Below are 18179 nucleotides of genomic sequence, written 5' to 3' on the forward strand. Positions count from 1 at the left end.
TGGTCCCAGACCGGTAACATAACATTCAGTTGGGAACTTGTTAGAACGCACATTCTCAGTCTCCCCGCCAGACCTCCTGAATCGGAAACTCTGGTGGTGGGGCCAGGAGTCCATTGTAACCAGCCATTCAGGTGATCCCACATATGGCCAAGTTTAAGAATCACTAATACATAGCATGCATTTGAGTATTTGAGTAAAGAAAGGAATGATTCTACATATGTAATAACTCATACGTATATATGTATGTATGTATGTATGTAATATGTAGGTATGTATATTCTTGCAGCAGAACTAATTCCTAGTTCCTCATCCCAGCCTTGGAAGTGAGCAAACATTATACTGAAGGTATGGGGCTAATGCCAGAGTACCCAGAACTGAATTAATGATACAGACAAGCAATCATTTTCCCAGGACCTGAGCACACATCCCCCAATGTGGGAAAAGGCTGGAAACGGCTCTAAAGGACATTTGTGGATAGAGAATGAGAAAGGGCTGAGGGAGAAGTTTAGGAAGGAAAGACAGCTGGAGGGAGGTGGGCATGTGAATAGCAGTTTCCTAGTAAGGAATAATTTACATTTTTCTTCTTTTAAACAAACGTACTGCTTTCATTTTCCCTATTCAGGAGATCTCAGGACACCATGCAACTACACTATAAGATGTTCCTATCACGGGGAGCTTTCACGGCACATGTAGAAGAATTGCAAACAAACATGGGTTTTTAAGCTGCTACTACGCACTAATCTAGAAATGAAGGATTTTTTCCATTTTTTTTCTTGGATTCTGTATATGAGAAAGGGGCAAGATGTTTTATTTACAGGAAGGGCAGGAGAAACAATAAAACAAAACTGCTCTAGCTACAAAGCATTAATACCAATGTAATGTGCTGCTTTTAAAAGCATTGATTTTATTATTTATTAAAGTACAATTTCAGCGTGCTGTTTTCACAATTCAGAGGCAAGGAGAAAGCTGATGGTTCATTTAAATTATTTGCAACTTTTTTTTCCTAAAACAATGCATGCCCTTCTACAAAATCAAAGAGAAGTGGCTGAAAGAAAAAAAATACCTTTTACAGAATGGTGATTATTTTCAAAATTTTCAGGAACAGACTTGTCCAATATGTTGTCAATTGAAGATAGGTAGTAAAGTTGTGACATTTCCAGGAATGAAGGAAGATAAGAGTGAGGGAAACAGGTAAGAAGATAACGGTAGAACTAATAGAGGAATTCACAAGTGAAGCATTCCATTCTATTGGTTCTAGTTTCTAGGGCGCCTACTGCAGGTAGGATACTTTAGATGCATTATCTCATTGAATCCTCCAACATCCCAAGAGGTAGATTGTATATTGGATACCATATCTATATTTTACAGATGAGGAGGGGGGGCAAAACAGTTAAGTAGCTTGCCCAAGGTCACATAACTCTGGGACATGAACTTATATCATGGGGAGGTAGATAAGTAAATCAGCACAAACAATATGGTGTGATCAGCACGCTGGAAGACTACTCATAATGAATGAAAATGAGAGAAATTTGACTCAACTAGGTGGATTGACCAGGCAACTCTGGAAGAGGAGATAACATATGAGCAAAGTACTTAAAGAGGAATTCATAAGGTGACAAAACGAAGGAAGAATAATCCATGGAGGAAGAGGCTTCATAAAAAGAGTTTAAGGTACAGAGAAATGCATGAAGTTCATAATGACTAGCATCGCACATGGGTAGTAAATTGTTTAAAACAAGAAAAGGCTAAAGAGATAGGAAGTTTCATAATAAAGATGGGACCTGCGTGTCAAATTAGGAGGAATAAACCTTATCCTAAGGCTGTGATGAACCACTGACTAATAAATGATTTTATGCACGACTGCAACATAATCAGGTTATTTTTTTTTACAAATCAATCAAACAGAAGTTTGAAGGAGATACCAGAGTGCAGCAAGAGTAAAGCCAGGTTTGTTGGGTAGCAGGAAGTTTCTTTAGTCCAGGAAATAATGAAAGTTCAAATTAAGATAGCAATACTAGTAAATGAAAGAGAAAGAATGAGAGAGATTTAAAATTAAGGGGGCTCATACAAAAACCTGTACACGAATGTTCATAGCAGCTTTATTCATAATTGCTTAAACTTGGAAGCAACCAAAGAGTCTTTCAGTAGGTGAAGGGATAAATAAACTGAGGTACATCCAGGTAATGGAGTATTATTCAGTGATAAAAAGAAATGAGCTATCAGAGCGCCTGGGTGGCTCAGTCAGTTAAGCATCAGACTCTTGGTTTCTGCTGAAGTCATGACGTCAGGGTCCTGAGATCAAGCCCCACGGTGGACTCCATGCTCAGTGCGGTGTCTGCTTGAGATTCTCTCCCCCTCCCAATTCCTTCCCCTCTGCTCCTCCCCCTACTTGTGCTCCCTCTCTCTAAAATAAATAAATAAATAAATAATAAATACAATCTTTAAAAAAAAAGAAAGAAATGAGCTATCAAGTCACGAAAAGCCACAGAGGACATTTAAATGCATATTGGTAAGCAAAAAAAGCCAATCTGAAAAAGCTACATTCTGTATGATTCCACCTATACAACATTTTGGGAAAGGCAAAACTATATAGACAGTAAAAAGATCAGTGGTTGCCAGGGGTTGAGGTGGAGAAGGGAGGGATGAATAAGCAGAGTACAGAAAAATTTTAGGGGAGTAAGACTACTCTGCATGATACTATAATGGCAGATACATTTCATTATACATGTGTCCAAACCCACAGAATGGATAACACCAGGAGTGAACAATATAATGGAAACAGAGAACTCTGGGTGATAGGGATGTACCAATGTAGGTTCATCAATGATAGCAAATGTACCACTTTGGTGGGGAATGTTGATAATGAGGGTGGTTATGCATATGCGGGGACAGAGGTAGTAACAGGAAATGTCTGTATCTTCCTCTCAATTTTGTTGGAAACCTAAAACTGCTCTAAAAAAGTGTGTTTAAGAAAATTAAAGAGGTGGAGTTGGTGACAGCGTATGTGGGGCACAAGGAGATGGATGATTTTAGGATGACTCCTGGGTTTCTGGCTTGGGTTCACACTCAGAAAGCTCGTGTGCCCTGGCATATCCAAGAGGAAATGCTGATTAGGCAGTTAGCCCAGGGATGATAAAACATGCTGTTCTTGGGTACAGTAAGAATAGAACACATTAAGGAGACAAGAAAGAAAAAGAACGGGGCGCCTGGTTGGCTCAGTCATTAAGCGTCTGTCTTCAGCTCAGGTCGTGATCTTGGGGTCCTGGGATCGAGCCCCGAGTCGGGCTCCCTGCTCAGCAGGAAGCCTGCTTCTCCCTCTCCCACTCCCCCTGCTTGTGTTCCCTCTCTCGCTGTGTCTCTCTCTGTCAAATAAATAAAATCTTAAAAAAAAAAAAAAAGAAGAAAAAGAACAAGGTTGGAAACCTATTGAGTAACCAGGAGATAGGGATCCAGCTTGGGTTTTAGGAAAATAAATTGTTTTGTGGGCCATAAAAGTAACTTAGATTGTACAGCAAGGTATTGATTATCATTAGATAACAGGCAGGGGGCACAGCTGAGCTGTTGTAGGAATGTGCCAGAAAGATAATCCAGACGTGACTGATGTCAGTGATAACGAAGATTTCAAAAACAAGGCATCTTTAACAGCTATTTAAGAAGCTAACCTAATAAAATTTAGTAGGATTCATGGAGCTGTGTAAGATTATACCAGGGTTTCCGGTTTGGGTTACTGTCAGGATGATAGGTCCCTAACAAAGATGGGGAGGAGAAGCAGGTGTGTGAAACTGGGTACAGAGAAATATGAAGCGCGTGTGGGAGGCCAAGTGCAAATGTTCGCTGAGCACAGAGGTCTGGCGCTCAGGAGAGGAGACTGCAATAGAGTAGCCCTCCGCATGTGGATGAAAGAGAGCAATGGTAAGCAAAGCACACCAGCGTGGAGCCACTGTGCCCGGAGGGAGAGTCAAGGAGCTGCTCAAAGGAGAGCTTATATAGGATCTGAATGAAAAGAAGAATTAGGAGAGAGTCTTGAGAAAAGAAAACTGTAGCAGAGAGTGGAGCTCCCAGTGTGGAAATGCTGGAGAGCAGTCACATTAAGACACCACAAGGAGCCCACTGTGTTTGATAATTAGGCAGCTTTGGGACCTTTGTTGGATAGCTGTTGAGGAGTAATGAGGCAGAGCATTGAGTTCAATAGGATTGAAGAATGAATGGAAGATAAGGAAGTGCAGGCCCTGATCAGAGTTTGGTAGTGAATGGAAGAGGGTTGCGATACTGAGAGAGGAAGAAAAGTTTCTCCCATCTTATTGATCCTATTTTAAAAACGAAAGGAAGGAGCCAGTGGAGAAGGGGACATTGAAACCATGGGAAACACAGAAGGTACCTGATAGAATAAGGAGCAGAAAGCCTGTTTAGCCTTAAAGAAAAGGACAGACACTTAACTATGGGTAGGAAGATCTGCAGGTGGAGGGTGGGTGGGAGGATGACTATCTCAAACGAAACCCAGATTTTCTTGTAATGCCCCTAATTTCCAAGTATCAAAAATAGAATTAAATGAGATTGATATTTGTTTGCTTTGTGCATTGATTCTGAACTCTGGCATTAATAAAACATTGGAAATACTTTACTTTTGAGAAAAATATGCTGGAAGTAATTTTAATTAATTAATTTTTTTTTTAAGATTTTATTTATTTATTTGACAGAGAGAAAGCACGAGCAGGGGCAGAGGGAGAAGCAGGCTCCCAGCTGAGCAGGAAGCCAGATGCAGGGCTGGATCCCAGGACACTGGCCCAGCTAGCGATAGTTAACTTAGAATAAAAATTACTAGCATTAGAAAAATCCTTCAAGACAATCTTTTTTCTCGTTAAAAACTTACAAACAAGGATGATAGAGTCAACCTCAGATTATCCACATAATAAATTAAAATGCCAAAATGACTTCCCTGGCCAGCCAGCATGCCTCCGGGCTGTTACTACTGACATCCTTTGGTATGGACTTAGGGAATAAAAGTCAACCTAATAGCATATGAAAAAATTAACTAGGATCCTAAAATGGCTACTAAAAGACATTAGGATATATATTAGAGCCAAATATAAATGATATTTGGCAAATATGATATTCTGTGCCAGATAGCAAACACTCTTGATTAGCACAAATAATCAGTAGTTAGCTATGATTAACTGGGACTGATATATTTCCACCCTTTCTGATCATTTTCACCGATTTAAAAAATATCCAGAAGATGAAACCATTTGTAATACATTTTCCAAACTTTGTACCCCAACTTTCTCCAAATACAAGAGTATCAGCTCTGGTGAACAATGAAGCAGCATGTGGTTCGTGTATTTGATCAGAGGCATATTAAATATATATGTTGATACAATCATCTGTCTTATCTAATGTGGAAAAAAATAGCTCAGTGTTGGAGAAAAATGAACGTGAGTTCTAACTTCTTCTCAACCTTGAAGATAAATGATTCTATTCAGAACACCCACTGTATATTATATATTTAGGAGATACTGTTAATTTAATCATTAAAATTATAATAATACATTGTTTGGAAGAGATAACCTTCTATAAGTCATTGTAGTATTACTTAGTTAAAAAATGACAACCCTATTATAATACTGTAAAATATGCAAGATCCTCCATGCCAAATGCAATCCCCACAGAAAGTATTTTCAGCTTGCGAAAATGTGTTCAATGAGTAAAACTAATGAAAGACTGACTTATTAATGTATTTTCCTCTCATAATATAAAATTTCAATATTGAACAGGCAGGACAAAATTACTGAATGGGATGCACATTCATTCCCTCAATACATACTGCGGTGAACTGACCTGTGTCCCTCCAAAATTCCTGTGTTGAAGCTCGAAGTCTCCATGTGACGGTATCTGAAGATGTGGCCTTTGGGAGGTAAGTTAGAAGAGTGGATGAGGGTGGGGCTCACGTGACAGGATTAGTGTCCTTTGTGAAGAGACACCAGCGAGCCTGCTGTCTCTGTGCCATGGAAGGACACAGCAAGGAGGCCATTGGCAAGGGGGGAAGAGGGCTCTCACCAGAACCTGACTTGGGACTTGCAGCGTCCAGCACTGAGAGAAATAAATGTCTTTTGTTTAAATCACCCAGCCTGGGGCACTTTGGTATGGCCGCCCAAGCTGACAAATACACATACTGGGCTCAGTATGAAAGATGAGAAGGGAAGGAAGACACACACAGGAGTTAGGCCTGGTAGCGGCCTTCAAGAACCCTGCCGTACTGAGGTCAGTAAGACATTCTCCAACCACATCAACCCATGAGGAAATGGATGCAAAAACAGCAGTTGGATACTTGCAGCTTCTGGAAAGCTATTTCAAGGATCTGGTGTTTCTCAAAAATTGGAAGTGGAAAAAATATATTCTTAGAAAAAGAACAGTAAAATCGCCATTCATGGAAAAAAAAAAAAGGAACAAAATATCCAGAATTCTTCCTACTACCCTCATGAGAGAATAACATTCTTTAAGCCTTTGTACCTTCACTGAAGAGAGAAAAATGACTTAATTCTCACAGTAGCCCATTTAGTGTAAAACTAAATGAAGACAAGGGATGACTAATAAGCATCAGTCACAGAGGACGGAGATTTAGGGCGGGAAGATGCTGGCTCTCTCCCACTCGGGTATGGTCTCAGCTTCGGAATGATTCAGAGTAAGAATTTTGGCTTTGCTTTACTAGATGATCCAAAGGTGCACACCGTAAGCAGAACCACGCCTTCAATCTGGTGAAATGATCTTTTACACTTATAAAAGCAGGAAATAAAACAAATGAAAAAAAAATAATAAAACAAATGCTCCTCTGTTTTCCTTGCGGTGATAAAACGCTCTACCTAGAGCGCGCATGTCCCTTCCCTCTCCCATCACAGCAGCACGTCTCCTCTTTCAGGTCACGTCTTTCACATAAAAGTGCTAAACTAATGCCGCTTAATGACAAATTAATGTCCATGAATAAAAAATACACCTCTAATAGCACAGAGTAATTTGCCATTACAATATCATCATTGGACATGCCCCTGGTTTAATACGATGTATTTAATTCATAACCTAATGAGTGATATATAAAAAGAGGGAGATGAACCCTGCAATTACATTTATGTGAGTCTGTCACCTTATTTGTAAAACCTTAGAGTCATTTACATTCAAATTAGAACAAATGAGTGATTTCACAAAGTGCAGTGATAAATGACCACGGCAGCCCAAGACAAAACTGTATTTCCTGTGAACACATTAACAGTTTCCTATTATTTGTTAAAAATTACAGTGCATATTGCCCAGTGTGGTGTGAATAATGACTTTTTTACTGATTAGGTCAGAAGACTAATATATAGCAAAATAAATAATTTTTCTTCTCATTTTTTCTGATTTTTTGCTTTAAATTAACTACTTAATTCTGGTGGATTCACACTGCCACCTGCTGCCTAGGAAGAGATACTGCGTGTTCTTTCCAGAGGAGTTTAGTCACCACTTGCGTGGCCTTATTTAGAAAGTGTACATGACCGTTCTTTCTTGTCAACATATTTAAATTGCATATCATACTAAAGGCTGATACTCGGCAAACAAGCAAAAACCACTTGCTAATTAAACAATAGGATATACTATTTGCTATTTGGGAGAAGTGGTACGAAATGTAAAAAGTTTTTGTTTTTTTTTGAAAGCTAACTACAAAAAAAGACATTTTCAGCAAAGCGTGTATCTCCTAATGCATCACTTTCAGGGCATACGACACAAAGTCCAGTGGCCAGCTCCACTCATCTTATGACAGGTGCATCAGCAGAGGAGAGGGTGGGGGAGGGCTGTGTGTGTGCGTGTGTGATGTTTTCCCAACTTCTGCTCCTTGGTACAATCTGAAGGGGACTGAGAGGTCCTGCCTGCCACCTAGCCTTCTCCCCTAATGTGGCAAGTCCCAGAATGAAAGGTCACCTTAGAGGCCAGAGCACAGTGGGCTAGGAAAGGCACTAAGCCTGCAGAGGAGGCTGGGGAGGAACAAGCATGGCCTCAAAGATGAGGCAAAGGATGCTCCAGAATGGTCATCAGGGGAGCTCTTTGGTATTTCCACTGGATCAACAGCCTAGTTCTGAACTTAAGTTTCTCCATCTGTAAAAAGGAAAGAATACTCACCTGCTTTAAGGGGTTCCTTAGCAGAGGGAAAATGAGAATCACCGTCCAAAACGCTTGGTATGGAGAGGCCCTCGACAAATGCTATTTCCCTACCCTGAGAAAGATAACGAAGGCTCTGGGGACTATGGTTTGGCATGGAGAAAGGCTAGAAACAAGCAGACCCCTCAGGAGGATATGAGGAACTCACTACAATCTATAGCCAGTAGCAATGAGAGCCCCCCAAAAGGGTAAGAGCATTAGCGATGAAGAAAAGGATCAGGTCTGAGAGGTATTTGGGAGGTAGAATCAACTCAGCTTGGTAACTGATTGGATACGACCTGTGCTGAGAATCTGTGCGTTCACAAGGGCCTGCCATCCAGAGGGCCAGGGGACTACAAATGAATAAGGTGAAGGCTCCACAGTGTAGGAGGCTAATTCAGTGGCTATCCTCGCTAACAGAGGGGCACTGCTCCTGCGGTTTGAGGCCCCTGCTCACAGCAGCCTCCCCGAGGAAAGGCAAGAAAAAAGAGAGCACACGGTGGCCTCAAGGTGTCCCTTCCCTTTGCTGGGGGGCACCAGTATTTACACCTGTGCAGAGGAGTTTCAGGCCAAGGTAACAGAGGATGGCCCAGAGACTCAGAGAGTGTCAACCCAGGGGTTCTCCTCAGCTATGATTGAGCGCCAGAGGACAATAGGAGGTATGAGAGCAGAGGTCTACCTTTTACAACTCTGGAAGAAAACCAAAGAAAGAGTGGTAATTTGAGAATAACAAACAGGACCAGACATCTTAGTAGGGGAGAATGCCTTCACAAACTCCTAGGTGGACAAAGTACTGAACAAGAATGGAAAATATGCTAGCCTTGATTGATAGGGCACAACTTTTTATTTATTTATTTATTTTTTACTTTTTAATTTTTTTAAAGATTTTATTTATTTGAGAGATAGAGTGAGTGAGAAAGAGAACACACAGGCAGGGGCAGAGGCAGAGGGAGAAGCAGGCTCCCCTGCTGAGCAGGGAGCCCGACTCGGGGCTCAATCCCAGGACCCTGAGATCATGACCTGAGCTGAAATCAAGAGTCACCCAACCGACTGAGCCACCCAGGCGCCCTGATAGGGCACTTCTAAGTATATTTTAAGCACTAAAGATTCTTCATTTTAACAAAACACATTTTTATATAACCAATAAAATGGTCCCATATGAAATTAAGAATCAGGTCAGCAATAACACCAAAACACTGTAAACAGATATAGTTACAAGACTGTATCGAAATATAAAAGCAGACCAACCCAGTTTGGAAATTTTACAATCCTAAAAAAGAGAGGAAGGGAATGTATTTTCAAAAGACAGACATAATGAAGATTTCTACATACACACCGGCTTGATTCTCTTATAGTCAAAGTTTTCTTCCACAATTTGGACATCTTGCAACATTGTCGATAAAAAGGAAAAATAAAGTTCCGTGAAAGAACAAAATGAAAACATGGGAGAAAAGAAAGTGAAAATTTCAACCACTGATCAAGTAGGCTAAAAATAAGCAAACTGTCCACAAAATATATCTGTATGCAGGCTACATTTTTTCTTCAACAAAATAATGAACTGCAAAAATTAAGTTCCAAAGTACACAAGTCACTTGGTATCTCAACAAATTCATCTGATGGGATAGGGGAAAATACCCATGAACTTCTGATGTTCATCTGCAATTCTTGTTTATAGAAATTATAGGTGTAGGTAAACACACATACACACACACACACCTGTAAATACACACCATTTTAACATGAATCACGATAACGAGCACTATAACCAAACGTTTGGCAACATACATCATTGAATATTACCTGCCATGGAAAAAGTGAATCAGGTGATGATGCTGAAGGCTCAAGTTGCAATATTTGATGTAAAAATGTCAAATAAAAGTAACTTCAATTTCACAAGTCAAACACACACCTCTGAAGTCTTGTAACCTTTCTTTGTTATTTCCATTTGCTACTTGCAGAAAGGGATTAAAAACAGCTCTCCCATACCACCCAACAATATTGAGGGGAAAACAAAGGAAAATCAGATGATAATAGTTAAACATTTACTATTAGATTAAATGTGCAGAGATAATGATAAAACTTTCATATACTGTGTTTGAACTGCTCCTCAGGTGAATGTGACTGACACTCCTCATACTATCTCGCAGGGAAGCATTGGTTCTTATTTTCTAAGGTTGCCAGGAAGACGAAATAAGATGATACATGAGAAAGAGCTTGAGAAACGACCTACTGAGTGACAGAAGTCAATAATATGGCTGTATTTAGAATTAGAGAAAATGACAAGGAAGAAAATAAAATAATGGGGCAGGAAAACAAATAGGATTTTTATACTTACTAATATGTCATATGCACAAGGATAGTAAAATTAAATTGTATGGATTTGTCATTGTTAAAAATGTATTTTCACTGTTGTTATAATGTTGTAACAAATGCAAGTAAAAAGTCATGCCAGTGGAGGAAATAAGAGGCTCCCAATACAGGGAATCAGTACTTAACTCCTTAAAATAAAAGCCTCACAGCCATACTATCTGCCTAAGACGTCCTGTGTCTTCCTAATGAATGAGAAAGTTTTTATCCAAGAAGAAAAAATGGTCTTCGGAATCAGAGAGGCCTATCACTCACCAGCTCTATCACCTCAGGTAAGCTGGGTACCTTTTAAATCTCTGACTTTTCACCTATAAAAATGTGCAAAGATGTTAGGAGGACTGACCGTGAAACATTGGTGCTCAGAGGATGGGCGTTTTCTCTTCCTCCCCCTCCCAGAGCCCTTCCTGATCATCCCAGCAAACCAGGGGAAGAATGCACAGATCACTTACCCCTTTTCCAGCACTTTTTGCATGAAAAGCTCATGTGGTACTTCATTATATATGACTTTGTGATATATTAGCTACTGTTGCTGAAATCTTCAGTGACTATCCAACTTTTTTGTGCATTTGGGACTTTTATTCCTGCAGCCAGACAACATTGCTTCAAATGAAGATCCTTCCCAGTGTCATCTTCCGGGGCCCCAGCAATAAACCAGGAGTGTGGTCATTGAGTTACTCTGCTGCCCCAGGGCAGCGAGGACCTGGGATGGGCAGGGAGGTTGGGTTGGGGGTCCTGGGACAGGACAGGAGAGCTGCAGCTGCCCCCTTGGGAGCCTCTCGGCCCATGTCCTGGAGAGATTCTACCATCGCAAGCCACATCTCCCCTACTTCCATTATTCCTGTCTAGGCACAGGTCGGGGAGCAGCAGGTACAGCTAATGACCACAGGGCGAAGGGATAGGAAGGGCTCAGTAGCAGGACGCAAGCTCACATACCTGGATGAGATAGTGGGAACATAAATTGAGGAGCTCCAACAGCTGTAGGTGACTGCCAGCTGCTAGCACATCCTGGATTACGCCCGGCTCCAACAAAATCTGTTTTGTTTTTTAATAAAAAGAAAACTATCAGTGACTCAAAAATTAATGCTTAATATGCAAATCCACCACATTTAAATTGCTGCTTAACATATGAGATGTGAATTAATACTATACTTTATTATGGAAGCCAGTTCTTTTTTTTTCTGTTCTGATGGAGCTGTGGCCCTCACTCAAATAGCTGAGTTGTCACTTCCAGAACTCACTTCCTGCGTGTAAGGCTCTGCACTTAACCACTTATTTTTTGCAGGGGGACATGAACATTTGCAAAGAATAATACAATAGTCTCCAAATTCTGCATGTGATGGAAGTAATCTTAGAAAATCCAGAAGAACCAGATTTTATTTTTCAAAGTATATTTCACAATTTTGTAGATCACAGAAACAGCATGGTTAGCAGATATTTTAGGAAAAGGGGGCTTATGTTTCCCCTTTCAATAGGAGACCAGAGGCGCCACTACTCCATTTTATTTCTAAGTCCTACAACAGTAAACTTCACCACAAACTTTGGTTTCTCTTTTTTCTCCATCTCAGATTCTCCACTCCCTTCTATTTCAAATGGAAGATGTAGAAAAAGCATTTTCAGACTACAAGGACATCAAGAGAAGTGGAGCTTCCCAAATACACCAGTCATATCAGTTGTGCATTTTTTTCTGGTGAAGTCCAACTTTGTGCCTACGGTTGCCAGCTCCTGAGCCACCGAACGGGGCTGCAGAAAAACACAAGACCACGCTGATTGGATTCCCTCTACACGCATGACCGCCGGGCACAGGGAGGCCTTCAGGGATGCTCTGCTGTCCCAAGCCCAGTGGTTCCCAAAGTCCAGTCTCGGGACCAGCAGCAGCAGCATCACCTGGGAATCTGTCACAATTGCAAATTCTTGGATGTCTCCCCAGACCTAAATGAATCAGAAACTTTCAGGGTGAGGCCCAGCAACGAGTGTTATAACAAGGCCCCTGGTGGTTCTGGTGTACAGGGAAGCCTGAGAAACCCTGGTGTGATCAATTCACTCTACTTCTTCCCTCATACTCCTTTCTCCTCAAGCCTCCCCCTCCTCCTTTCTCTCCTTACTCTAACCCCATGATCTTCTAAAGCCTCCCACCACCAAATCTACCAAGCCACCTACCCATATTTCTATCAGTACATTTGGCTTTACCCAACACTCCATTTGTGCAGGAGATCTCAACCCTTCCGCCAGCAATTGTCCCCTCACTTCCCACAGCGTTATCTGTTCTCTTTCTCCTCTTGATAGCTCCCATCAGCATAAAAATATTCCTTGATAGCTCCTATCTTAAGAAATAAAAATCCCCTCCCTTGACCCCAGAGCTCCTTCCATGCCCTCCTTCACAGCAAAGTTTCTCAGGAAAGTTGTCCACATAAAACACCACTATTTGCTCTACTCTGTTCTCCCTGGACCCACTCCTATTGAGTTTTGTTCTTTTTTTTTTTTTAAAGATTTTATTTATTTATTTGAGAGAGTGAGAGAGAGCATGAGGGGGGGAGGGTCAGAGGGAGAAGCAGACTCCCCGCTGAGCAGGGAGCCTGATGTGGGACTCGATCCCGGGACTCCAGGATCATGACCTGAGCAGAAGGCAGTCGCTCAACCAACTGAGCCACCCAGGCGCCCCTTGAGTTTTGCTCTTAATGTTCCTCTAAAAATGTTCTCATCAAGGTCACCAATGACCTCCAAATCCAATGGCCAAATCCAATAGCCATTTCTCAACATTTAATCTTACTCAAGCCAACAGCAGTTAGCAAAGTCGATGTCCCTCCTGCTGGAACAATCTCTTCCCTTGCCTCTGTGATAGCACTCCCTCTCATGGCTTCTTCTACTTCACTAACCACTCTCTCTCCATCTCCTTCCCAACTGGTAAGCTTTGGGGACATCCAGAACTCAGTCCCCAGATCTCTCCTTTCCTCTCTCCGCTCATTCCATGGATGATCTCATGTAATCCCATGACTTTAAAACTACCTATACTACTCATTACACTCAGGTTTTTTTTCTTTAGCCCCAACCTCACCTTTGAACTCCAGACTTTTATTTCCAACTGCCTATCTCCACTTGGATATCCAATGGGCAGCTCTAACTGAACATGCCCCAAACTGATCTCTTGATCCTCTCTACCAACCACCAAACCTGCTCTTATCCCAATCCTACCATCTCAGCAAACAGCAACTGCCGATTATTGAGGCTACAACCCCAGACAATTCCTGACTCCTCTTGTTTTCCTTATACCTCACATCAGCAATCATCAGCAACCCCTATTGGCTCTATCTTCAAAATAGTTCCAGAATCCAATCACCACTCAGTACTACCGTCATCACTATCATTCTTGTTTATGCCACAGTCTTCCTAGAATCGCCTCCTAACTGGTCTAACTGCTTTCTCCTTCACCCCCTCATAGTGTTTTTAATAATACCAATCGAAATGATCTTTTAAAGGCATCAATGAAATTATGTCACTCCCTTATGCAGACCTCTCCAGGGACTTTGTATCTCATTGAAAAGAAATCCAATCTTCACTGTAACATAAAAGTTTCTGTGAATACCCTGAGCACCTTCGTGTCTACAACTAGCTGCTATTTTCTCTGCCTGGGTCACTCTTCCTCAAGATACCAGCATGGCTCACTCATTCATGTCCTCTGTTCAAACCGCTGCTCAGATATCCTCTTACTTGAGAGGCCTTGTCTGGCCATCCTTGGTAAAACAGTACCTCACTCCCCATCACCCTCATTCCCTATCTCCTTTCTTTGCTTTATTCTTCCTAGTACTTACCACCTCTCGACATTGTGCATATTGATCTATGTGATTATTTTCTGTTTCTCCACCCACAGGATAGAAGATTCAGGAGGGCAGGGACTTGGCCCATCCTATACCCCCAGCACGCAGAATAATGCCCAACACATAGCTTTCACTCCATAATGATGAATTGATTTTAATAAATTATTGGTGAATTAATTTATCTCTAGATGGATTTTTCAAATTCAGAATTACTTTCATTGATTAGGAAAGGGATTATAAATTATATATATATTTTTTTAAGATTTTTATTTATTTATTTGTCAGAGAGAGAGAGAGCACAAGCAGGGGAAGTGGCAGGCAGAGGGGAAAGCAGGCTCCCCGCTGAGCAGGGAGCCTGATGCGGGGCTCTATCCCAGGACCCTGGGATCATGACGTGAGCCAAAGGCACATGATGCTTAACCGACTGAGCCACCCAGGTGCCCCTATATAAATTACATTCTGAACTACTAACGAAGTGAAAAAGTTAAGCACGTGTGGCAAAAACACCAACACTCATCTCATTCGCAAAATTCTTTATAGCTCCTTGACCATCTAGTCAGAAGGAGAAACCTGAATTTCTCTGGCTCCTCGAGGAGAGAGGCTTTGACTGGCATTCAGGAAATTACTGCAGCTCCCCTCACAGAAGCAAGGATGTAGTATATTCTTGCAGAAGAGGCATGGCCTAAGGCACAGAACAGGGACTAGATGGATTAGAAAGGTTAGTCTGAGCCTTTAAATCCTGTCAGTTGCGCTTATTTCACACAACTGGCATTCACGATAACCTCCAAGGCTCGGTAATGCCGAACACAAAGACAGATACCACAGACAGAGAAGATGAATATTCCAGAGCATGTGTAACACGTCCAGAGGGCTCAGTCCGGGAAACCCTCGCAGGAGATACCCGGACCAGGATTGTTTTCGCCTTTGTTTCTTGTTTTTTGTTCTGTAGTTTTTTCTTCTCTCATTATAACATAAGTTTTTCTAGAAGATGCTTTGGCACAGGAAATCCCTAAGTGCACTGAAAGGACATAGTTTGGAAAGAAAAAAAAGAGAGAGAGAGAGAGGGAGAGACAAAAGGAGAGAGAAAACAAACAAAAAGCAAACCATACCAGGAAAGCTGGGTCTCACTTATGGAAACAGAACGAGTGTTGGCAAAGCCCTGCTTGCACTGGAGTCTTTCAGATTGAGCTCTGTTATCTTCGGTGACTGGTTGTTCTAATATATTCTTCCAGAGAATTTGTGTTTGGGCAGGAATACAAAGAAAGGTTTGATCTCCTCACAGTTTCCAGTACGGTGAATGTGCCCATCACCCGCCTGGAAGAACTGGCCGAAAATAGCCTTCTGCAGAAGGAGGGGATCGCAAACTCACCCGTTTGCGGAGGAAAACTAAGGCGGCTAAGTTTAAGTGCTGCAAAGCACATGCTGGTTACATTTAGGCCTTTCAGAATCATGTACCCATCAACATCTGGTCCGGCACTCCAAGCAGGACAGACGGGAGGAAGGGTCACTGAGGACCACCGACGGGAAGGGCCACGTCGCTCACCTGCTTGGGTGGAAGCAGAGACGGGGCTTCTTCAGATTGGACGAAGGAATTTTGATGCAGTCTTGGTGGGGGGTGTGAATGCCTCTTGTGGACAGGTCATGTGGATGGAATATTTTCTCCCTGTCATCCACTCACACCTGACCTCTGGAGGGCAGAATACAGGATGCTGACCTGGAAAGAGGGGAGCCAGACAGTGCTGGCTGGGGAGGTGACGATCTCATTCTGGAACCTCTCCAGCAGTTGGTGGCAAGCTAGGTCACATGAACTAAGGTCCACATCTGGCTCCTACCCCAAATGCTGAGACTCAGTCCTCGTTTTGATCAACTGGGGATAAGAACTCATTAGCGGCTATGGTCAGGGCGACATGGGTGGTCTGACAAACTTTTAATAGAAGTGAAAGCCGCAGCTGCAGCAGAGGGTGGTGGTCTCTAAAGATACCAGTGAGAGTTCTTACCTCAGCATTCAGTCATGAGGTTGGTCCAGTTGGCCCCCTGGAAGGAGGCACTCTTGAAAACTCAGTCCAGATGTGTCCCCCAGCCACTAATCTAAGCAGTGTTGGAAGCAGAGAGCTGAATTTGCACAATCTCTAATGAAAGCCCTCCAAACTGGAATGAGATTGGGACTCCTGGTCCCAATACCCTCAGGCAGGACATGGGGCCACAAAACTGAAAGAGGAGAGTGGAGGAGGCATGATGAGATGGGCGATCCCCCTCAGCCCAGACTCACCCAGCCAGGCTCTGGGAGGGTGGAGTCAGCCTGACGCAGCACACAATCCCCAGTGGGTCCCCGGGTTTCCTTCTTCACTCCTCCTCCCACATCACCAAGCATCCACCCTCTTAATTCTGTCTTCTTGTTCTTTTTCTTCTCTTTATTTTCTCTCTAACTTTTACATTGCTTCTTGGATTAGCTACTGGTAGGGACTGCCTTTAATAACCATGGCAAGTCTCAGCGTGACCTTTTATTTTTTTCCCTTTTTTTTTGAGAAAGAGAGAGAGAAGAAGAGGGAGAGAGAGAGAAGAGAGAATCTTAAGTAGGCTCCACACCCAGCATGGAGCCTGACGCGGGGCTCAATCTCACGACCCTGAGACCATGACCCAAGCGAAAATCAAGAGTCAGATGCTTAACGGACTGAACCACCCAGATGCCCCTCAGTGTGACCTTTTTTCCTGCCTTATGAACAGATGTGTTGGCATCTTTAGGAAATTTTGTATCTTGGTTCTTCAAAGCTTTCTTCTTCATTTCTTCCTTACGAGACTTTTAAGTCACTTACTTCTAGATGTGTAGATGGGGTAGCCTGAAGGAGTTGAGCATGTGACAGCCAGACAATTAAGATCTCCACCAAACATATACTGTGCACACAGAAGCATAAGGACTCTGGCTAGCATTGCTACAACTGCAAATTAGATAGGCTTAATACTATTGATAAGAATAAATGAGCACATTTTTCTTGCTTTCATGCTTTGTTTCTTTGGTTTGTTTTTTTTTTTTTTCCTGTATAGTATAGTGAAATGGCAAATTACTACAATTTTGAATGTCTAAATCATCATGTAAATTGAATACAACAATGCAAATAACTTTTAAATGATCAAATATTTAAGACACATAAATAAAATCATTTACATAAAGCTTTTCAAGAGACTTCTTATAGACAGAATATGAATCATAAGATCTAGCTATGAGAAACTGCCATCAATTTAGATTTTGTTTCAAAGCCGTTAGACTAAGGATTTCCTATCCACCAGGTGGCGCCTATGTTTAAAGCAAAATTATTTTCTAAATTACTCTGGTATTGTAGCCCTATTGCTGACACCTTAAGTTTATTTTTGAGAACGAACAAAATAATTCAAGTAAGGATAATAAAACATATGAATTCTACTTTCTAAATGTCTCTATTATTTGGGGAAATGTTCATAAATTTTTGTTGAAGTGCTCCATCTGAGCAATACTGTTTAGAATTCAGTAGCTCTCCATAAACCATACCTCCCCAATTTCTGGATATAGCTCAAAATTTGTGTCCTTGTATTAAGAAACTACCATGATATGGCCACAACCTACTTTTTTAAAAAATATTTTTTATTTATTTGAGAGAGAGAGAGAGAGATCACCAGCAGGGGGGAACGGCAGAGGGAGAAGGGGACCCCGTGCTGAGCAGGGAGCCCAATGCGGGACTTGATCCCTGGACCCTGAGATCATGACCCAAGCTGAAGGCAGGTGCTTAACCAACTGAGCCACCCAGATGCCCACACAACCTACTTTTTAAAACTTATTTCCAATTGTGCAACCTATGGTCCCTT

At 41.9% G+C, this 18179-nt stretch overlaps 1 protein-coding gene across 10 annotated transcripts in view; it reads right to left on the minus strand.

Annotated features, from left to right (window-relative positions):
* The window catches only part of KLHL32 (kelch like family member 32), a 260784-nt gene that overhangs the window by 116516 nt on the left and 126089 nt on the right, over nt 1–18179 (minus strand). For 8 of the 10 annotated variants that reach the window (XM_078054976.1, XM_078054977.1, XM_078054975.1 and 5 more), the window contains one exon: nt 11464–11562. The exons of 1 other annotated variant lie outside the window; for it this stretch is intronic. In XM_078054976.1, the coding sequence (XP_077911102.1) occupies nt 11464–11562 (99 nt within the window). Of the gene's footprint in view, nt 1–11463; nt 11563–18179 lie in introns of those variants that run through there. One more of the 10 variants, XM_036101489.2, reaches the window with a different exon arrangement.

This window comes from Halichoerus grypus, chromosome 9, assembly GCF_964656455.1.
Source record: "Halichoerus grypus chromosome 9, mHalGry1.hap1.1, whole genome shotgun sequence".
Taxonomy (NCBI): Eukaryota; Metazoa; Chordata; class Mammalia; order Carnivora; family Phocidae; genus Halichoerus; species Halichoerus grypus.